The sequence below is a fragment of the Mus caroli genome, chromosome 2, assembly GCF_900094665.2.
Source record: "Mus caroli chromosome 2, CAROLI_EIJ_v1.1, whole genome shotgun sequence".
Taxonomy (NCBI): domain Eukaryota; kingdom Metazoa; phylum Chordata; class Mammalia; order Rodentia; family Muridae; genus Mus; species Mus caroli.
The window spans coordinates 1426006-1448744 of record NC_034571.1 but is presented as its reverse complement, the minus strand read 5'-3'; the positions used below and the strand labels follow the sequence as shown (position 1 = coordinate 1448744).

General features: G+C 48.1%; 1 protein-coding gene across 8 annotated transcripts in view; it reads right to left on the bottom strand.

Moving 5' to 3' along the window:
- Positions 1–459: 459 nt before the first annotated feature.
- The window catches only part of Frmd4a (FERM domain containing 4A), a 584600-nt gene continuing 562320 nt past the window's right edge, over positions 460–22739 (bottom strand). For 5 of the 8 annotated variants that reach the window (XM_029471433.1, XM_029471448.1, XM_029471438.1 and 2 more), the window contains 7 exons: positions 19460–19688; positions 17070–17126; positions 13149–13389; positions 12226–12390; positions 10245–11119; positions 8403–8499; positions 460–3540 (listed from right to left, as the gene is read on the bottom strand). In XM_029471433.1, the coding sequence (XP_029327293.1) occupies positions 3438–3540; positions 8403–8499; positions 10245–11119; positions 12226–12390; positions 13149–13389; positions 17070–17126; positions 19460–19688 (1767 nt within the window). In that variant the 3' untranslated portion in view covers positions 460–3437. Of the gene's footprint in view, positions 3541–6385; positions 6459–8402; positions 8500–10244; positions 11120–12225; positions 12391–13148; positions 13390–17069; positions 17127–19459; positions 19689–22739 lie in introns of those variants that run through there. The other 3 variants (XM_021186444.1, XM_021186452.1, XM_029471435.1) reach the window with 2 other exon arrangements.

The following is a 22739-nucleotide window of genomic DNA, read 5'->3' as shown; positions in this document are numbered from 1 at the left end:
CTGGAGGCTAGCCTTTCAGTTTCCTGCTAGGAAAGGGCTGTCTATCAGGTAACAACAGGTCAGGGATACAATTGCAGTGATCTGCTAATACATGCCGTAGCCATATGCTGTAATTGGGGACTTATGTAAAAGCAACTGGCTATTGTTTAGGCGATGTTATTTAGAGGGTAGATGATTTATAGCAAGAACTAGCCTCTCTACAAGGCAACAGTACCAGGGGTAGTGGGGTGTGTGTGGTGGTGTGCGCCCGCACTTGGGCTGGAGACAAAAAGATTGTGATTTTAAAGCTTTTCTGCAGAATGAGACTGTTTTAAAGAACAAGCCAAACCCCAAAGATATTCCATAGGTAGGCTGATGTTTATGGAAAATAAAAGTTCAGTATCTTCTTGATATGTAGATTTCTGGAGCATGGTTACATGTTTATCATTTAGAAACAAAGTGTCCAAGAGGCAACTGGGGTGTTTTCATTTTGAAAATGCTTTAATAAGTGTTGACAACACTGTTCTGCAAAATGTAAAGGTACTATACAAATTCTTAATACAAAAAGAATAAATTAAAAGCAGATTTCTTTTTTTTAATTCTGCAACTTTGTCTACAACATACATCTTTGTCATTGATTACAGTTGAACAGAATCCAGTAAAATCATTTTACATGCTCTACAGTCAGTTTCAGGAGCAACCTAATCTTACCACCCCCCCAATTATTAAACTAGAGTCCGTTTTACACAACTTGTAATAAACTATTGACATGAATGGGTATGTAAAACTTTACATCTAGTTAACTAAGCAGTAATTGGTCATCTGATAGCACCTGGGTGAGGCTTGCTATATTTAGAACTAAACTAATACTGGATGAAAACAAATTGGGCTTTGAACACTCCAACACTCACCTGCATATGACAAAATAAACCAACCTGGCTCACAACATAGTCTTCTGGCTGAGACAAGCAATTTCTTACACGTATCCAACGAATCCAATACAGGCTTTAAACTGGGGACTTCATCTCCCTTAAAAGAAACAGGGATCTGTAAAGAATCTGCAGGTGCTTGGATACAATACCTAGAGCGTTCATCACCAACCACAGCGACCATTTATTATGTCAGTCTTCAAGGGCTAATGTGTATTATATTATGTACAGTGTATTAACCGAACACAGCTAAACAGTAAAACCTGTTTTACTTAATCTCTGTCCTTACTACCAGACTATCATGATGGTGTTCACAGCTCCCATTCCGTTTCCCTCTGCTCCCCAAACCTATTACATTTAGATTCTTTCTGCATCTCTCATAGATCCGGAGGACTTCAGAATCAATTTTCAAACTGCTGTCTCTGTTATAACCTGTAACCATGTAACCTTGTCTTGTTCTTTGTTTCCTTTTGGACGTTTTCTGTGCAGGCAAATTATTCAGGCATCTCCTTTTGGAAGAAAGAAAATGGGGCACAATGTGACACATTTCCATTAGCTAAGGAAGGAGGAAATAACCCCCAAATAAACCTGCATTATGTAGCTCCGATTATCGTACTAGGAGCAAGAAAGGCAGCCCCGTCTCCATGGAGCCCCAGGTCATTTTGTACCATCATATCCTGTCCCCGCTCATCCTACAGGGTTATCCCTCAAGTGTCTGGGAAGAGTACTGCTTCTGGAAGCTGGGCTCATCACGCCAACCATGCCCAGCTCTGGGGTACCCAGCCTTGAATGGGAGAGAGAAGGCCTCAGGCCACATGGGATGAATGCTCCCACTTGACTTCCAGAGGTTTCCAAGCCACTGCAAAGTGAGCAACAGGGTCAGTCCTTTCTGCTGTTCATTTCTTCCCTTCCCGGTCTGGTAATGTCTATTGTTATTCCTGGATTTAAATACATGAGGAAGTTGTTTCTTTTGATGCCACAGCTAACTTTTAGATTTGCTTTCCCCCCACCCTGGCTCCTGGTCCTAGATGTCTTCCCCACAGGAAGTCATGACAGAGGTAACCCCTGCAAGCCACACTGCCTCCACAGAGATTCTTGTGCCATCGTTAGTGTCCCCACTAAGACTGTGCACTGGTTGGTTAGTATAGAAGTCGTTCTGAGGCCTTTGGAGATTGATGGCTTTTTGGTTGTGTGTTAAGCATAGCTCAAAACACATGTAAACAAGCAGCTTGCACGCGTGCTTTTATGTTTTTTGCCTTTTATCCTCTTGGTATCTGTGGACAGAGGTGGTATATCAAGGTCACAGATACTGCTGGAGGGGTCTGGGCCCTTTGGGAGCCGAGTTGTTGCAACTCTGCTCTGCCTGCCAACTGGTAGACATGTGTAAAAGTCTTCCTACCTAAGGGTGTACTTGAGTTCTCTGACTAAGCGACACACAGGCGAGGTCTGTCCGAGTTCACACAAGTGTTAACAAACATAAAATGGACCACAACAGTAAAACACTTGAGTAGATTGCAATGTGCTTTTTCCCTTGGTTTCCCAAAAACAGAAACTGAAAGGCCTTGTACAAAACAGAAAGGTTACACGTTTACTGGTGGTTTTAACGAGAGAACTGCTTTTGGCTATGGTCACCTTTGGCTTCCTCCCCATCCCAAAAGGAAGGAAGCTTTGGGGGCGTAGGCTGAGGCCCCTGCATAGGGCAGTCCTAATGGTACCCTGCTCCTCCCATGTCCAGACAGATAGAGTCCGAGTCTGCCAGGCCAGCCGAGCCTCCTTCATCTTCACTGTCCCGTTGGGTTTGTTCCCAGGCTCTCGGGGACCTGGAGTGCTCCAGGAGAAGGGTCACGACAGGACGTGGTCTACAGATTGTTGACTTTCACTTGTGCTGCATAGGAGCAGTTTAGAAATGACATTTCACTGCAGAAAGAGTGTGTTCCTCTTGGCCCCTCCTATCTGTTCATTGTTGAATGTGTCTAATCTTTGGCAGCGTAGAACCAACTGTGATCCTCTGATGTGTCTCTGAAGCACCAGTCTTCTTTTTCACACTTCCCCTTAGGAGCTCTTGCTGGCTATCTCACTATGGCATATTTACTTCAGGTGTAAACTGATGTCCCCTGAGGAGTTCTCCTCTAGAAGCACTCGGCTGGCCTATGGTGGCAGCCAGAAACAGCTTCAGTCTCTGCAGGCAGGGCTAGCTTTTTTTCTGTTCTCTTCTACAGGAATTGCATGTGTTGGCTTTCCTGACAGTTTGTGGCCTGGGTATCATGGCAGAGGGAAACCACCAAGGTGCCATTGAGGATTGTTGTCTGGCTCTCTGGGCAAGAGAGTCAGGGGACACACAGTGGGTTCGGAACCTTCCAGAATGTCTCCTCAGTCAGGTTTTTGAGGGTGAAAGGGATGTGGAGACAGGAGAAGAAAAGTGCTGAGGGCCGAAGCTGGTGCAGGTGACAGTGCATCTGGGTAAGGCAAATGAGAGGCAGTGAGGTGACTTGGAATGGCGTGGCGGTGGTCATATCCAGCCTGGCCGGCTCACACGAGGGTCCCGGGCTTGGCTTTTTCCTGCCCGTACCATTGGACATCAGCTAGCTCTGGATAGAGGGAGGAATCCAGGAAGCAGCTGTCACTGTAGCTCCTGTGGATCCAAGAGAGAGAGAGAGAAAAGACCAGAGTTAGAGGAAAGTACTACAGAATGAATGCTCAGGATGCATGGGTGACATGCCCTCTACAGATGAGCTGTCTTCCCTGCCCCACATAGGTGAGGCTTGGCAATCTCCATTACGGTTGGCATACGAAAGGTGTTCAGAGACCATAAGAGTCACACAAAGGGAACCTCCTGAAACCTCAGCAATGCAAGTTAACGCTCGTCCTCAGGATCATGTAGGAACCTCAGAAATGCTCACGTCCAGGCCCGAGTCAGGGCATGCTGCTATTTGCTTGGGGATCCTTCCCAGTCCCACAGGATTTTCAGATGTAGCCCAGGCTGAGAAGCCCATGGAACTTGGGGTGACTTCCTACAGGACAGCCAGGGGCTTGCTTTACATCAGACCCAAGGGCTAACACTTCTGTGGTAAATTATCACTGTCCTGGAAGAACAGTAAAAATGTGAGCCTTCCCTAGAGTAATACTAAAGTGATGCTCTAAGTTGAGTTTTTAATGCTTTTTTAGATTAATACTGTTGTGATTTTATAAAAGTATTTTTTTTAAAAAACATACCGTTGGGACCAGGCCTGTAGCTCTGTGGTAGAAAGCATGATTAGCATATAAAGGGCCTGCACTTAATCTTCAGCACCAAAACATAATATATAGTAAAAATATATTTGTCTCTACATAGAAAAACATACATAAGAAAACAGACGTTTCATCAGGTAAGTGTTTCTAGTAGGTTAGATGGGAGTGAGTCCCAAGTATCAGCAGCTGTGCACACAGATGAGTGGCAGCAGCTCTACTCAAGGCGACTAACTGTCCCTAAGCTACCCTTCCGTTCCCATGCCTAGTGCCAGGAGCATCCGTTGGGGCTGGACCATTTTAAAGAGTATCTTAGAGCTGTCAGGGCACTCTGAGGACAATCAGCTCCCTTACTCCTCCATCTGTCTCACTTGCCGACCTCTCCAGGAATTCATCACGTGAGGATTCACTGCTTTGTAAACGTCCCTCAGTCCACAGGAGCTAGAGAGATCCCAAGTATCCTTGAATATTTGGGTAAACCACTAGGACAGTCTTGTGCTTGGAGCACCGGAAGTACCCGAGGTTAATTCTATGTGGCTTTAGAAGTGAAGGCCCTTAGTTTCGTCACTGACCACGGGTGTCTTTGTATGTATCTGTTTGTTGGGGGTAAATAAGTCGATGATTCGGTTACACGTAATCTACATTGCCTCCCCATTGTGAAGCTGGCTTTTGTAAATTGTGCCAGAAGAACCAAGAACTTTGATTGGGAAAGGTGGTCGGACTCTGCTACAAACATGCAATACTCCTGCGGAAAAGTTCCTTCGTCCTTATTACTCTGATCAAAGGGAGCACGTGACCGAGGGCTGCCAGTTAGCTCTCCAGCCACCGTCACTGGTTCCATGGGAGCGTGGCCCTGGCCAAGGAGCTCTGACAGCATGAGGATGATTATTTCCTCGCCGTGGACGCAAACAATTAGCAAGCTCTGGCCCCTGCTTTGCCTCAGCTTCCCAAATACTGGTACGGCTTGCGAGAATCTTAGAGAAGCTTGCTTTCCAATTCACTTGTGATGTGGGTCTCCTAGGGACATTTTCCTGATTGCAACATTGACTCTAGGGAGTCCCACCATCAGGTGCTTCTGGAGGTGAAGTGCTCTGAGGAAACGGGAAGTTTGAGGACTCAGTCCTTCAGAGCACCACAGCGCACAGGGAGCATGTAGGAAACACTCTGAGAAGTCCTATGTTACTTTGTTTCACCTGGATGGGGTATCCCCTATTCACACCCACAAAACACATGCTTAATGCCATAGGACATGTTTGAATCAATTGTATGTTGGATCGTCTTTCGAGTGAGTGATGCCCTTTCTCCTTATTCCACAGTGAACTGAGAATGGGGTTTCACTTACCCAGTCAACTGGCTGGACATATCTGGATTGGTGGTCAGTGGCCATAGAGCCAGGGTGGAAACACCTATGTGTTTCCCTCTTGCCTCCTTGCTTCACTGCCGTTCTTTAAAGCCAGGCTCATGAGGTGCGTGTCAGAACTAAAGGGCATCTCTCCTCTCTGAACCCTTTTAGCGTTTTGATCATTTGAGTTGTGGAGTGCCCAGCACTTTGGTGTGGCTGTCTTTTTTACTCAGCCTGATTAGGTTGTTGTTTTCTAACTAAGGCCTTTTCCCACTTCTGCATGGCCCCTGTCACTTTAGTGGTCCCTGACGTGCTTCTCAGCGTCAGCGCTATGCAGTTGGTTACTTAGACTCTCAGGTCCCACTATTTTGTACTTGGGAGAGCAGCACTTTGCAGCTTGTAGCATGCAGTTCACTCAGCAGCCAGCGTCGCTTCCAGGAATCATTCTGAGCTCCAGGTGGCGGCGGTAATTTACAGGCCACATTTTGCAAAGCAGGACTCTATGACATCTGGTGTTGCATGCAAATATCACTGAAAAGTGGTAGGATGAGTTAGAGTACTGGGCTATTTAGAACAGTACTGGCTCAGTGCTCATGGAGAGTGTGGCCCAAGCTGGTAAGCAATACCCAACCACGGCAAGGTTTTTTTTGTACTTAAAGCCTAGAAAGTCTAAATATACTGGGGGGGGGGGGTCTTCCAGGAAGGAGCATGGACTAGCCTACATCTGATGTAAAAACACACATCTGAACATATAGCGCCACATGTAGCTAGAAATAAAACATAAGAATAATAGCTTCCACACTATTCAGACATTTCCTCCTGGAAACTATGACATGGGCAGAGGCAGCACATATGCAGGACATCTGGATCACACACGTGGGCAGTAAGAACAAAACGTTCCCTTACAATACCTCTATTCATCAGTACTTTGGTGTGTTGGAGACTCAGACCCATCCATGATGGGAGAGTTTTCTGTTGCTTCTCTGAACAAAGGAAAGCGGAAGGAGAAGAGAAGAAAGGTTGTGTTACACAGGAGAACGGACACACGTGATTAGTAGTAGCTTAACCCAATGACTATATACCCACGTGTCTGTGACACAGTAAGAATCATACAGAGCACTCAGGCTCCATCTCTGAGCAGCAGGACCTCAGTAGTTCTGTTAGGAAGGCAGACAGTGGCCATTTTTACCCACTGTCTTGTTTTCTATCACATTATTATTCTTGAGTTATCCTCAATCTGGAAGAATGCTGGCCTTCAGGGACAATAACCTTCTGTTTCCAGTTGGTTGTGAGCCTTACTGGCTACATGCGGTAACAGAGGTAACTCGAGTGAGTAGGCATGGGAGGGCTGCTTGTAAACTTCAGAGCCTGTCTATCGGTCAAATGATGCAGATCAGATGGTCAGATCAGATGAAACTGGGCATGGCCCACAGAGGATCCCAAGTGTCCTGGTTGCATGATACCATTTACCCTATAGAGGTATACAGATGTGTGGCTCTTGAATGAATTAGTCCCGAGAGATTCTCAAACCCTAAGCCAAGAAGCTATCTGGATTTAGAGGCTGGGGCTTGTATGGACAAGTGGCAATGATTTATAATAAAAGAGAGGGGTAGCAGCTACTGGCAAAAGCTACCCTAGCAGTAGACATGAGAAACACTGTACAGACTATGTTTTCTTAATTTGAAAAGAGGAAAGAAGCAGTGCGGGGTGGTTCAGTGAGTGTCCAACCACTGATCCTAATGACCCAAGGGTTCATTTAAGGATACCCACTGGGCCTACCCCAGAGCTTCCGAGTTAGTAGGTTTTGGGTAGGCCCAAGAAGATCCCAGGTGAAGCCCAAAGTGCTGATCTAGGGTCCACATTTTAGGACTTACCAGAAAAGTATGGAGTGAGTGACTTGTGTTCTCTGTCTCACTTATGAATCCAAAATATCTAGCTACTTCCCTTGCCGGGAGCAGACAGGCTTCCATGAAACTCACTTATGTTCAAAGAAGCCGTCAGCCTTTGTGTTTTAAGTACTCAATAAGTGTTGGCTCCCCCTCTTCTCCACCAAAAATGACGTTTCCCAAAGAGGCCTGGTGTCAAGTCACTGCAGATAAATGTGGAGGACTAAGGATGCCAAGTGTGGGAGCCTGGACACAGGCAGTGGAACCAACTGTGGGTCTGTGATGTTCTTATAATTCAGCACGCAGCTGTCAGATTTTCCCAGACACGCTCACCAGCACCCAGCAAAGCAAAAGCTGGGGATTAAGCTGGATATGGGGCCCATTTCCAGTAACCAACAGGTGTTAACAGAATGGACCATCTAAGAAGCAGCAACAGAAGAGAGGAGCTGGGTAGAAAGTGTCAGCGTGTGATAATAAAACACTTGTGTCTGCTTGACCCTTCAGCAGATTGGAACATCCTAACTGGCCCTAAGTCCACACTTAAAGCTCACTTCCAGTTTCCGTATTTGGCTGTGGGCAACCTCTGTCTAAAGGTCTCAAGGTGCAGTTTCCCCTTTGCTGATCACCCAGAACAACAGTTTAGCCAAGACAGGAGCCCTCTTTTTTTGGATGCATCCCAATATTAAGACAGCAACCACACTGAGAAGCCTGTGTAATATCTGACTCAGGGTTCTTTCTCCTACCCGTGACATTTTTGCAGAAAAATCAAATGCCACCCAGAATTGAATCTACTTCTTTGTTTGCTTTGCTACAGCCCAGGAATCGCTACCTACCTTTAAGTAGAACACACAGAATTCATCACCATCAAAAACAGTAGGCTAGCTGGGGAGAAGGCGATAGCCCAGGGATTGCTTTGATTCTTGGCACCATTTGCTGATACATCCTCCCATCGCTGGGAGCTCAGTACTGCTGATATCCTTCCTGGCTAACTCCATTTAGAGCCCAGAAGAACCAAGTCAAAGATTTCACGGGACAACTCACCCAGTCTGCCAGGTCAGGATGTGGTGGGGGCTGCTTGGTGGGGTGGCTCCAATTTCACTGGATGGTGTTGAGCTTCTCTGGCTTTGAGGTAAGGCAGCTATATGTAGTCAGTGTGGGAAAAGCAGGGAGAAGCCAGGTCAGACCAGCATGGAGCTCGTAAGTCAATGACAGACCCAGTGGCAGGTGTGACCAATGTTAGACAGGAAGGACAGGGTCTTGGTGACCCCAAGGCATTCTTTGGGAAATACCTTTGTTCCCCCAGCTGTATTTTGTCTTAACTTTGTCCCTCCACTCTGGCCACAGGATGGTTTCTGTAATTGCATAGAATAGGAAGCCCCCATGTTTCTGTTGTGGAGACCTGAGCACAGAGGGCTGCCCTGGGGCATTTTAGATGTGGCTTCTATGTGAGGACCACGCTGTATTGTTGGAAGGCCCCCAGACTTTACCATCTGCTCCTTCAGTAATTCTGCAAGTGAACAGCATTTTTAACAGCTTATATGTGCCATAGACTTACTCCAAATGTGATTAGATCTACCAGGAGAATTTAGCACCAAGTACATCCATCTGAGGTGCCTCTTGTGCACTTTTGGTGGTGGCGGGGGTGGATGGGGTACAATTTACTAAAATCTTAGTAATACCTTCCTGCTATTTAATAAAGCAAATGCACACAGACACGGCAATTCTGAGAGAATGAACCACTCCTGTGTTTTTGCCCTTGGTACTTAACCACCGGATCTGAGAAGACTAGAGCCGCTCATGACCTTCAGAGGGCACACGTTAGATGTATTCATTCTCTGAACCCTGCTGGGATGCCAGTGGTAAGTTTACGGATAAAAGCAGAGCAGGAGAAAGGTTGTGGGACCGTGGAGTGTTCCAAGGAGGGACGCCCAGGACTGCCGGTTTGTTTGTAGTCTAATCTCTGGAGCTTGCTTGGCATGGGCCCCAGGGAAGAGAGCAGTAGGGACATGGAGGCGGAATGAGCAGCTGCTCTCCTGGGCTGAACTTCTTAGGGACTCTCGTCTCCAGAGCCTGGCTTTTTAGTGAAATTTCACTGGTTTTCACTTTTGCCTTCCTTCTTGTTTTCCTCTACCCTCCCTCGTTCCTTCTACCTACAGCAGAAGGCTGTAGTATGTCTGAGTGGTAAGAGTTACAGATACCCACTGATCTAGCAAAGGTAAATGCTCAACCAGCATCAGTTATGAGCATTATCGTTTCAGAGAGAACGTCGGAAGGGAAAGGAGCTCTCCAGTTTTTTGCTTGATTTGCTACTGTACAGTGCTTTGGGTTCAAACCTCAGTGTGACACAGCATCAAAGACACTGAAAGTAGCAGCAGAAAAGCCAGGAGCAGCCAGGTTACCTAAGCAGATGCAGCTGTCAGGTTCAGAGAGCAAACACTTCTTTACCCAGGGCCTCGAGATCCAAGCCCGACCTTTCAACCCAATCTTTCTTGGCAAGGTTAGAACTTGGGACTCTAACCTACTAGAATCTTTCTTGCACCCTTGGCAGGATAAACCCTCTGATCTGACTTTACATGGCTTTCTGTCCTTAACTGGAAAAGCTAAAAGAAATGCTCACTCTCTGCGAAGGAAGAGTGTTAAGGGAGGAAGGGAGGGAGGGAGGGAGGGAGGGAGGAAGGAAGGAAGGAAGGAAGGAAGGAAGGAAGGAAGGAAGGAAGGAAGGAAGGAAGGAAAGGAAGGATGGATGACATGGGTTGGGATAAGGACCATGGCTTCCCACATTTCACAGCAAGGCCTCCAGAATAAGTGACTCCTTTTTTTTGACTGTGAAGTCTAGGCAACCTTCAGCCTACCCAGGTCACCTGCCTCCCACCACCTTCTCACCTGACGTGGCCTTGCACATCTGGGGCATCCTGGTGACCCTGCTGTGCGCCACGAAGGTGCTCTGGGAAGAGGTGCTGTACTGAGAGCCGCTGTCCGAGGAGGTGGAGCTGGTGTGCGACAGGCGGCTGTGCTCCTTGTGCGAGGCTGTGGAGCGCTGGTACCACTGGCGCAGCTCATCAGACACGGCGGCACGGCCGGAGCCTTTGTCGTGGGCGCCATCACGCCCCAACGAAGGAGTCCGCAGGATCTGAGACCGAGATGGTGTAAGGCGGCCTGCATCCCCCTCGTCGCCACCCCCGCGCCAGCTCTCTTTGAACAGGCCACCAGCCGTGTAAGAGTTGGAGGTCTTAAACTGCGCTTTGACGCTGTAGTGGCCCTCCTGGTCGCTCTCCAGGCTGCGTACCACCACGGGTGTGGCACTGCCCTCGATATATAGTGGGTACTCCTTGATGCGGTACTGAGAGCTCGGCTGGCTCTGGCTGTGCAGGTACACGCCACCTCCAGTGCTTGCAGCCCCACTGCGGGCCGCCAGGTTGGGCATGCTGCCAGAGCTGGCTGAGCCCAGGGCGCCTGCTGCCCGCTGCCTCTGCCGCTGTCGCTGCCGCGCCTTGGACGGCGAGTCCTCAGCCAGCGTTGAGTAGTTGGCGTTCATCTGTGCTGGGTAGTAGTGCTCTGAGCTCGAGTGGCTGGTGCAGGACGAGCAGTCGTCCATGGGGTCTGAGCCATTGCTGCTACGAGTCCTCGGGGTGTAGAAGTCGGGGCTTCCGGTGTCGTTCTCCGAGCCCAGGAGCTTGCCCTGGGACTCCAGGCTGGAGCTTCGATGCCTAAAGTGCAGTGCAAGGCTGTGCAGTCTCGTGGGGCTGATGTCCACTGACCTGTTGGGGAGACAGGATTGGTCTTAGAGTCCTGGATCAAAGGGTCCCACGAAAGCCACAGGCCAGGCTCAGGGCCTCTACCAATGGGAGAGCCCAGCAAGGTTGCCCCTGGAAAGCCAGGTTCTTCCCTAGGTGCCAGGTGAGGAAGGAAGCTAAGAATCCCTAGAATCCACGTGGCACCTAGGGAGTGGATGAACTGTGTTGACCAATGTCCGAGGGCTTTTGCTTCTTAAGAAAATGATGTTATTGATAGAGAAGGAAATTCCTATATTCTAAGCATTACACTAACCCCTTTAAAATATTGATTGTAGGTAATAAAAAAAAAAAAACCAACCAAAACCTCTCAGAAAAAAAAAACAAAAACAAAACTACCAACCAAAAGGCCTAACAGAGGCCCTTGTGACTGAACCAAAGACTCCTCCGAAATGAATGCCAACGCGCCAATGGCTGCTTCTTGTGACTATTCTACAATGGAGGGTTGGTGAAACATGGAACCCCTAAACATGAACAATACAATTTTCTACCGGTAGTACCAAGACTTTGCCTCCAATCCATCAATATCAACAAGAGGAAGGTGATGGAACCCAGCAACAGGAGGTCTTATGCAAATTCCTCGTGACTCTTGGCCACATCCAGGCAGAACTGTGACCAGTGACCTTCTGTGACCCAGCTTTCCCTCTTGGAGAAGGGATGTGATGCAGGGAAGCCTAGTGTTCGGTTCATTTCTTTTGCTCACTATAAATGTACACCTTGAGGCATTAAAGTGGGTCCGGAATAGACTTTAGACCTCATGAGAAAGATCTATGAGGAACGAGGGTAGAGCAAAGATTAGCCTGCGGTGTCTATGGCGGCTGCACTTTCCCACATTAACTGGGCTAGTTTTCTTGTTTCCTCTCCTACTAGGATCCTTGTTACCTGTCTCCAGAAGGCTGGGGTTCTCTGGCCCCACAAGTCCCTGGATATAGATAGAGTTGACTATATTGAGTGTCCAGGGTAAAGTGGACCCTTGCTCCCCTGTTAACTGGGCTAGATTGGAGCCAATGATGTCTTACTACACCAGGGTCTGGCCCAGAAAGGCAGGTGGCCTAAAGGCCCAGCAGACTCACCTTGTGGAATGAACATAGTGGGGACTCCGGACGCGCAGGTCTGGGGTGGATGGCATGCTAGACTGGGAATTCCAGTGTGGGAGGCTTCGGATGGGACTGTTCTGCAAGGAGCTGCTTACTCCTGCCTCAGTACAGCTTCCTGTGCTGGGGAAGCGCTTGTGGCTGCTGCAAGCAAGAAGAGGGAAGCCATGCTGATCACACGAATACAATGTGGCAGTGTTGGTAGGGGCTGACTAGCTTGGGACAGTAGGTCTAATTGCAGGGAGAGCTTGCCCGGGACTCCGGCTCTCACTATTCCACTTCTCCCCCTCCACCCCTTGCACTTAAGCACAGGGTGACTATTCTCTGGAGCTTTCATCCTTAACAAGTATTGTTTTCCGAGATACAGTACCTGCTAGGGCACCCTCTGGAGCTAATTAAGGAACATGAGGAAAACAGAAGCGGGCCTAAATGTCTTCCAGATAATCCTCTCTACGACATTGATATTAACCAAGCAATGAGCTGATAATGTGTGCAGCTTGCGTTACAGCTGCTTGGCTCCAGAACTCGGCGGGAAGATGGTGTAGGGTTCTCTACCACCCTGAGGATCCTCAAATCCAGCTCTCCTTTGCCATTCTGGAATGCTGCTGGCTACAATTTCCTAATTAATTCCTGTGAAATGTAACAGCATTAAATCCATCTGCCAACAGGTTGACTATGAGCCAAGCCCTTACCTCCCTCCTCCCCCCTCCCTACCTTCAGACGACAAATCTGTACTTCTGAGGGTTTGCCAGCAGAGGGCTTTGTGCGCCAAGCTGAACTGTGAGTTCCAGGGAGGAAAAGAGTATCCTTTGGCAGTATTTGTAGGTTGTAATGTGGGGCAAGCCTTTGATTCTGTTTGAGCGTAGCCGGAGACCTCATTTGGGTGTCCCAATGTAGCTCACCTGGAATGGCCGTGGGAGGATCTTTTCTTCACCTTCTCATAAGGCTCATCTAAAGATGACTCGCTCCACATTTTGGGCTTTAAGGGTGACTTGTCATAGTCGGTACGGTGATAGTGCAGCTGCCTGAGTCCCTCCAGGGACTGTGGGGGAGGAGGCCTGTTGTGTGATGAAGGTGGCCGAGGAGGGAGTCCCTTGTGTGGCGACTGTAAGGGGGATATTGTGCTGGTAACCTGAGAGTCTTCTGCATGGGCAGGAGGAGGAAGAACTGATCAGAGACATTATTTCCACAAGAGATGGAGCCTCTGCCCAAACATACCATGTCAATGCCTTGGAGCTACACTTCACATATGTGCCAGGACCCTGTGACCCTTCCACAGAGGGGTCAATCCAGGTCAAGGCAGAGCCCAGACTGCGGGCTTAACTGAATGTGAAGGGCACTGCTGTTACATCTGCTTAAGTGCGAATAAAGTCTGAGTTGGATTCAGTGTCACCAACAAGTGATTGCTTCATATTAACCAGGCTAATGGAGTATTACATTCTAACTTTTCCTTTTTAAATTTGGTGCTATGAGCCCAGGGCCTCAGACATGCTAAGCGAGTGCTCTATCATGGAGCTATGCCATGACGTATGTTTGGAGAGACACTAAACAGATCTCCTTTGCTCTGGGGGGAGGGGAGTTAACCTTCTTGAGGATTTTATCTGCTCTGTTAATCCCTGTGTCCTCAGGGTTAAAATGACAGCTGGCACCTAGTAGGTACTCAATAAATATTTGTTGGAGGAAAAACCTGAATTGGAAGTATATCTGTGAGGTATTTAAGTGCTGACAGATCCGCCTTCTCCCATCCATGCTTCCCTCACAAGCTTCTTACGTTTTCTATAATCTATCCTGGCATATTTAATCTGTGATGTCGGAATGGAGCCCAGAGCCTCTTTCGAGGCTCTCCACTGAGCTATATCCTCAGCTCGGTTCAAGGTGTTTTAGAGGAAGAGGGTCCCAGTCCTTTGGGACCTTGATGGCCCAGGGTTACAGAGGAAGAAGGGTCCAGGGAGATTCAAGCCTGGATACCTCAAAGGTAGGCCAGCAGGGGTTGGCTATCTCCCCAGTCTCAACCTGGAGCCATAAAGCCAGCTCCGGCCACAACAACCCTAGTAAGAATTTATTATCCTGACAGTTATCAGCCTTCACTCCTTGTTTGACCTTATAAGTCCCCCTCCCCCAACACCTGAGTATATAAATGAAGCATCTTCTAACACCCCTGTCCTGGTCATTGGTACAGGCCACACAGACCTCACCCCAGAGACCCTGGCTACCTCCCCAGGGGCATAAATACCCACCCCACCCCAATAAATCTCACGGTTCTCTTCCAGAATGTGATCATTGCCGGCACTGCACTCATCTCCACCAGGCTAAGCTTCCCTCCCCCAGTCCAGCTAGTGCACAAGCAATATGCCCTGCCCCTATCCCCCAAGTACCCAGCAGCACAGTCAAAATAGTACCCTACCTCCACCATCTCTGGAGTGCAATTTCGCACATCTATATGCTGGATGGCTTCCAAAGGAAGCAAAGCCATTTAACCAAAGAAGGCAGATGTCTCATATGGCATAGTGACTTTTGCCTGTAATTCTAGCCCTTGGTAGACAGAGTCAGGCAGATGGGCAGTTGAAGGCCAGCTTCTGTTACACAGTGGGTTTAATACCATTCTGAGTTCCTTGGGACCTGGTCCAATCTTAAACATCAATCCCCAACCAAACCCCAAAGGCGCTATCTGGAAGCAATGAACCATGGGGCAGAGAAGGACAGAAACGGAGTAGAAATCTAGAGGTGAGGGGGCTAGGTATAAGCAGCAGGTTCTTCTACTCAGCGGAGGAGAGGGCGGAGAGACAGGGGAGGGAGGAGAAATTCTGAGTGTGCCTAGATAGTGTGGGACCTTGAATTCTAGGCAAGCAGTTGAGATTTGACCTGAAAGCTACAAGAAAACTTTCTTAACATAAGCATAGATGTGCCAGGGTGAAAATCCTGTTTTAGAACTGTTATTCTTGCAGTTTTGATCCTGGGAAAATCAACAACAGACAGGAGGAGGGTTTAATGAAGAGATTTGGTGGGAGGTGGCTTTGGGAAGAGAGGGAATGCCCAGTGCTCACAGGGAGGGGGAGGGGGGCCTGGGGGGCTGGGGGGAAATTTCACCACCAACCACTCATGGAATCCTATATCCATTTTCAACTTTTCGGATTTTCATAGCTTAATTCTCAGTCACCAAAATTCAAAGGTCAGATATATATGTTCTGGTCTATGCCTGCTAGTCCTTCAAATCAGACAGGAGGAGTCTCTAGGAGGTGAGAGGAGAGCCTCAAGTGGGAACACAGGACATTGGAGGAGGCACTCCCAGCTCTCAGGAGGTCGGAGGCCCAGGACGTTGAGCAAAACTGTTATCATGATGTCTCAAAATTAGCTAATGACTACATATAACCCTGGGAACTCCTAGTACAAGGGGACACCACTAGCTTGTTCCTTCCTTGGCAGACCAGGGTGACACTGATCAATGCTAGGCCAGGGAGGGCTTCATATTCCAAACAGGCCTCTGTGTTCTCATGGAACACTACGGCCTCCCCACCCACTTAATGCAGCAGACAGTCAAATTCAACAATCTGATTTCTAGTAGCAAGGGCAAGACAACTGGGTAGCTATTCCCTAGGTTTTCCCACATCAAGAGCAATCATTATTATTATGGCAATTATCATTATTACTGTGACTTGGGTAGGCCTTTCATGTTTTCTGTCTGAATAGCCACTTACCACTGGGTGCCTGAGGTTTTCCTAGAGGGCAAAAATAATTAACTACCAGTTAATAGATTTCCATATAATTAGTGTTCTCCTTTTCCAATGTTTTGGTTTAGCAACCAAAGGGTGAGCTTCAGAAATGGTTCTAAGTCTCGAATGCCTGCTTCTGTAGAGGGTGGGAGGGGCTTTCAACTCCTTTTCTAAGACCCACCAAGAAAATATCCCTTGGCAGTTGCCAGGTTTGAGAATTCAACAGGAAATAAAACAATAACAGTTTCCAAGACTGTCTGTGTTGCTAAAGGGACATTCTCACTCTTGTCTCAGGAGCAGAGGATGGACCAAGTCCTTCCTATAGCTCAGACTCTTCCAGTAGGGCCCAAACTTTGCTGTGTAACACAAATAAATGTCTGCTTCTTTCCGAGTGTGTGTGTGTGTGTGTGTGTGTGTGTGAGAGAGAGAGAGAGAGAGAGAGAGAGAGAGAGAGAGAGAGAGAGAGAGAGAGAACTACCCAAAGGAAGACACATACAACGCAGGCTCTTTACTTCAAAATTTTCTTTTTTTTTTTTTTTTTCTTTTCTGTTTTGTTTTGTTTTGGCCCAAGAGTGGAACTCGGGGCCTTGCATACGCTAGGCAAGTGTTCTCACATAAACTCCCAGGCCCTGTTTGGTTTTGACACTGGGTCTTGCAATATAGTTTCGGTTACCTTGAACTTTTGATCATCCTGCCTCTGTTTCTAACTCTCATGTGCTGAGACAACAGGATAAAAGCTACGATGCCAGCCAAAAAAGTGCTTTGAGTATTACAGAGACAAGATACCACTTCAAGAATATAATCTATTCTTTTGGCTTATGTGGGCCAAGAATAATTCTCTAGGCCATCTATCCCAAGAGTGTCCAACCCATACCCATGGGCTTCAGAGCATACATGTTTATTTTCTATGCTATTAGAATACAAAGGCTGCCATCCCTGGAAAACCAGTGTAAATGTAGACCACTGTGAGCTCAACAGGGACTCTTAGGGGAAAAAAAGAGCGTACAAGGACTCCATCCAGTCACCGGCTCAGCCTGCCTCTTTCCTGTCTACAAGGCCATTCCCAGGCAGCATACGGATCCACGTACAAGAGCAGAGAATGGGACAACCTACCATCTTCCAGAACGAGGGCATCCGAGAGAGAGCTGTCTTCGCTGGCGATATTTCCATCTGGAAGATAAAAAGTGAAAGTCTACAGGGTTAACACGTTTTGGAAACACAGTCCAGTGAGTAGGAAAGGAACCGTGACCTTCCCCCCAGTCCTGGCCACACCCTCCCATCTCTTTTGCATCAGTAAGGAAGAAGCCCTGAATCATAAAGATGCTGTTGGGTGTTTCCTTTGACAGTCTGGTGGAAGAGGGCCATCCTCCCCACCCTGGCTCTGCAGTGGGCCCTGGCTCTGCAATGGTCCCTGGTCTTTGTGTACTTAGGCTCTTGGTCATCAGATGCTATGGCTTAGTCTGTCCTAGAAAGGAGGTAGGACCCGGTTAAACCACGCCATTGTTCTAGAACAAACTCAGGGCAAGTACCAGCCAAACCAGAGAAGGAGCAGCTGTTATTCAACAGATCCGAAACCAGGGGAGGGAACTCAGTTTTGCTCACATGGTTATAAAGGGTTTCTCAACGAACTTAAGTGATTAGGAGAGAAAACAAGCCTGCTAAATACAGACTCCATCTCTCTGAAGCTTATTTTTATAGTCACCATTCAATTAGGAACATGCTGGAGAGAGAGACAGTAAAAGGATCCTCCCTCCCACTGGGGAAACTGAGGTACTCCCAGGAAAGATGGGTTTGTCTGAAGCAATCCTGTTCATTGGGAGATGTTAGCAAAAGTCCAAGTCCTTTAGATTCTGAGTTTCAGCTTTTCTGAGGCCCTAAGGAGCGTGCTCACGCCTAACGCAGACAGGCCTCTGTGATGAGGACATTACTTCACCATGGCAGCAAGGCAGATTCTTGAGCAGTTAACAAAAATGGCTGGAGGCTTGCGTGGAAGAAATCCCGGAACTGGTACAAATGATGATTTATAAGCCAGTGCTGCCAGCAGACCCAAGAAAATAGCCCTCACTCAGGCAGGGCAGGCCTGTGAATGGGCGCCCCGAGGCCACCTGGTGAGACAGGCATTATCCCCCACCCCCTGTCCCCAGGCTGCTCTTCCCAGACATAGCTCTGACGCTGCTTCTAGGAGATTCTACAGAACAGGGAGGTTCAAATGCCTTCAAGGAGGCCCCAAAGGAGGTGATGAGGAAGAGGGACCGACTCACTGTAGCCCTGCTAGAAAGTGGGGCAAAGGGCAGCAGAGTAAGACAGAATGGCAGCAGGCACATCCTAGAGTGAAAGGACTGTCCCTCCCAACTGTGAACCCATCTTTTCCCTATTGTTTGATAGGTGGACTGCAAGGAGACAGGCCTTGGTATCTTGTAATCTCCAGCCCACCACTGGTTCCTTAGTATACCCACATTTCTAGGGGACAAATCTGTATCTATATATTTACAATATACATAACATCGGTTATCATTTTCATTCCTTTTAAGTGTTCATGGGACTTAAGTACAGCAACATGGTTATACAACCACACCACACATCTTCTGTTTGGACGGGGCTCTCATTTCCCAGACTGAAACCTTGCACCCATTACGAAACACACACACACACAGAAACAGACAGGCAGACACAGACACACACACAGAGACAGAAACAGGCAGACAGACATAGACACAGACAGACAGACAGACAGACAGGTAGACACAGAGACACAGAAAGAGCCTGAAAACCTCTATATCAGTTTCTGTCTTAGAACTAAGTTGGTATTCTCAGTATTCATGCCCTCCGGATAATTCAACATATATTATCAAGAATTCAATGACTTGGAGAAAAAGAAAAGATGATAATCATGGGAGAGACCTGATGCTTGTGGGTGGATTTGCGGGATTTCTGGTTTACCATCATCACCGAAGCCCTGAGCTGGGATAAGAGCACGTACTCCAGACAATCCATGAGGGACTGCCCAATCCTTCAAGCCACAGTGCTTGGGATAGGAAGCTCTTGGTAGAACCAGCCCGAGGGAAGGAGACTGGGTACAGAATGGTGGCCTGAAGGAGTTAACTCCAATACACTGTCTACCCACTTTGCCTTCCAGTCTTAGGAAAGGAGGCTAGGTCTCTGAGAACTGCAGAGCCTTCGCTATCTTGAGGCTCAGCTGGACTATCACAGTAACCTCCTTAGTTCATGGTGACATCGAAGAAGAGAGTTGGCTCATTCTAGGTTCCCCAGAGAGGTGTCATAAGTGACATGGGGGTTCTGTGGATGGACCCTTTCATTTGTTCCTCCAGTTGCAATGCATCATTAGGATGGAACGTCCTAATCACCTATCATTACCCATCCCTTCCCAGGGATAAACCATAAGGTGTGTGGGTAAGAGGTTACTTAGAGCCTGCAAGGATCCAGAGGACCTAACAGGACCTGGTTGTCTGGGAGCGGGGCGGGAGCTTGTGGGTGGCACTGACCATCGATGACAAGTGAAGCCCTCTGGGTGGGTTTCTTCCCTGACTTGATGCGGTTCTCGTTGATTGCGTTTTCAATCTCCTGCAGCTTCTTCAGTGCATTCAGATAAGAGGTCTTCCTTTGCTTCTTCAGTTTTTTGCTGACATTGGGGTCACTGGCTAGACGGCGGGCGGCCTCTGTGATCTGGGACTGAATTGCAAACTCTCGTTCCAGGCGTTCCAGCTCAGCTTCCTGTGGGAGGGAAGACCAATGCTTACACCTTCTGAAGATGCTGCTGCCCAAGGAGACTCGACCTTGCCCACCTCTAGCCCAGGCCCCAGCCCTCAGACTTTTGGGGCTTTCTTTCTCTACAAAAGGCCTGATGAAGACCAAGCCTTAGAGGAAAGTCAGAACCATTGCTAGTAGCTACCATTTTCTTTTTCTACTTGGAGCATGATCTCTGGATCATGTCACTGTCCTCTGGGAGTTGTTCATACATGTACATCTCCCGATCCTCCCACATATCCCCCTCTGTCCTACATCTTTGTGTGCCTTGTGTTAGGGTGCACACCCACACACCTATGCGTCTTTGGGCAGCTCTTTCTGCAAGCCCTAACTGTTCTTTTCACACTTGTATGCTCATAAAGGCCCTCTGGGCCCTGTAGGGGGCAAGGATGATGTGGGTGTGGGTGGTAGAACCAGTTCCCCCACCCCTTCTCCTTGGATAGGCTGCAGACTCTCCCTTCCCCTTCCTGTGTAACTCCCTCCCAGCTCCACTGATTCCTTTGGCCCTTTTAGCAAGACGAGTCTCCCTTGAGCTCAGGACCTGGCAAGAGTAAGGATGTGGTGCCTGCTATGCCTTAGACCCAGACCCTGGAAGACCCTGCGTGGAGCATTTGTTGCTGGTTTATTGTCTAGATGTCTCATCTGCACATGTACACACACCAGGTGATGCCAAAAGTGGAGGAAGATCGTGTGCGTGTGTGTGTGTGTGTGTGTGTGTGTGTTAGGATCTATGCTTGAATGCAGAATCCCCTTAAGCATCAAGCAGTCATTTCTTTGATTTGTCTCTTCCCTGGTTTGTATGCTTTGCATGTAAACTATCCCTCACGTTTGGCTACCAGTTACTGGTACTGTTTTGAGAAGTTTGGTAACCTTTAGGAAGTGAGTCCTAGCTGGAAGGAGATGGCTTGGAATGTGTTACGGTGGGAAGGGTCAGCGCTGATAACTCAGCCTCCTGCTCAAGCTCTGTTCCCGTTCTGATGCCAAGATTTAACGTGCCTCACCCCAAGCCCCGCCTCCAGGCTCTGCTCCCTCACCACAGGCCCCGCCTCCAGGCTCTGCTCCCTCACCACAGGCCCCGCCTCCAGGCTCTGCTCCCTCACCACAGGCCCCGCCTCCAGGTTCTGCTCCAGAGTGAAATCCTAGTCCCTGAAAGCAGGAGTCCGAACAAATCCTTTTTCTATTTTAAGTTGCATTTGCCAGGTATTCTGTCATAGTAACGAAAAAGTAAACTGACTTACTAGGGAAACCATTTCATTGCAGCTAGCTCTAAGCAGCAACAGTTATTCCAGAATTTGAGTATTGATTGGGTGAGTGCAAGGGCTAGCAGCCTGGGCATGTTCTAGGAACTCATAGGAGATAAAGCTCACACTACATAAATGTATAACAACCACACAGTGGCTTCTCTTTTCTCAGTACCCAACATAGCCATTAAAGAACACATATCTTGTGTTAGGTGATTTGCAGTTACATTAAGGTTTGGCAGAGAATGACAAAGCTAAGGAAGCGGAGACTGTTGTGTTTGTTGGATTCCACATGTCTTGCTATTACGGTGGTCCAATAATATGCTTCTCAGCACAACAGGCCAAGCTCGGGGTGGAGTGGGGTAGGGAGGCCTTCTAAGGCAAACACTCTGCCTGATTTCATTGGCTTTTGAGCACTTCAAGTCTAGAAGCAGCAGTGGGAGGAAAAGGGCCACTTAGAGACAGTAATCCTTCCAGATCCTTCCAGTGCTGGCTGCACTTGCTTGCTCAGAGGAAGAAGGATATCAATATGGACTCCTGCCCAGAGCCATGAGTCGGGGACAAAGACTAGTCTGTGAATCTGGGCTCCCTGAAGCAGCTGTTCTCGGGTGGGTATGATAGCTCTGGTCCAAGACATTGACCCTGAGGTTTACAGGCGTCTAGAACAAGTCTCGATAGTCCAACCGAGTCAAGGACGAGACTCAATGGATTGTCTGTAGAAATAGTCGTATGACCAGGAAAGCAAAGCCAGCATCCAGGAGCACTGGGGCAGCCCAGAACAAAAGCAAGACTCTTTCCATTGGGAGGAAGTGCTGCAGAAGTCTATCTGCTTCCTGTTATGAAGTTCCAAAAGATGCAATGGGGCCGGCAAGGAATCCTCAGAACCCTAGGGCTGGCTTTCTTGAAAAGCAGAAAACACTACAACCACAGGAACCCGAGCCAGGCATTAAAGGACACTCACTAAACACGGGATGCTTTTCAAAGCTTAGGTTGTGATGTGGCGCCAGCTCTGGAAGACAGACACCTGACCACACAGTGCTCTAAGCCATTCCCCTCTTCTGACATCTCTACTTCCAGCGGTTGTCTGCTGAGCATCAGGCATGTGTAAGTGTCCAGGGAAATGATTGTCTAGCTCATTTATTCCTAGTGATAACCCAGCGAAGTCAGAGTCAAACTTGAACATATGGAAGAGGCAGTGGCGTGATTAGGTATCACTTTGGATGAAGTGCTCTGGGTGCCTGGTAGCCTTGCAGGGGTCTGTGACTGCAGGCCTAAGGCATGGGCCTCAGGCACGGGCCTCAGCATGCTCTCTACCTTCCTACTGACCTGACTTTGGAAAATGTCTTTTTCTAAGTTCCTTAAAAGGCTAAACATACCTTCCTTGCTTTTCTTTCCCTTGGTGGTGGTTACTCTTAATTGTCAAATGTCCTCAAGAGATTTTCAAGACTAAGGTAATTGAAGTGAGAAGACCCTCCCTAAGTGTGGGTGATGTCATTCTGTGAGATGGAGGAAGTGAGCTGAGTGACAGCATTCATCTCGCCCTGCAGTGTGAACCTGCTGCCCCACACTCTGCCCACCAAGCCAACTGCATCCTCAAACTGTGAACTAAATAAAGTAAACCAACCCTCCCCTGACACCCCTCCCCGCTTCTGCTTTTGTCAGGACATTTGGTTTCAGCAACAAGAATAACTAATGTGCCAGGCTGGGTCTTGAAGTGTTCTTGAGTCTTCTGTACCACAGCATGAATGAATAGCTCTCTTTTTTTTTTTTTTTTTTT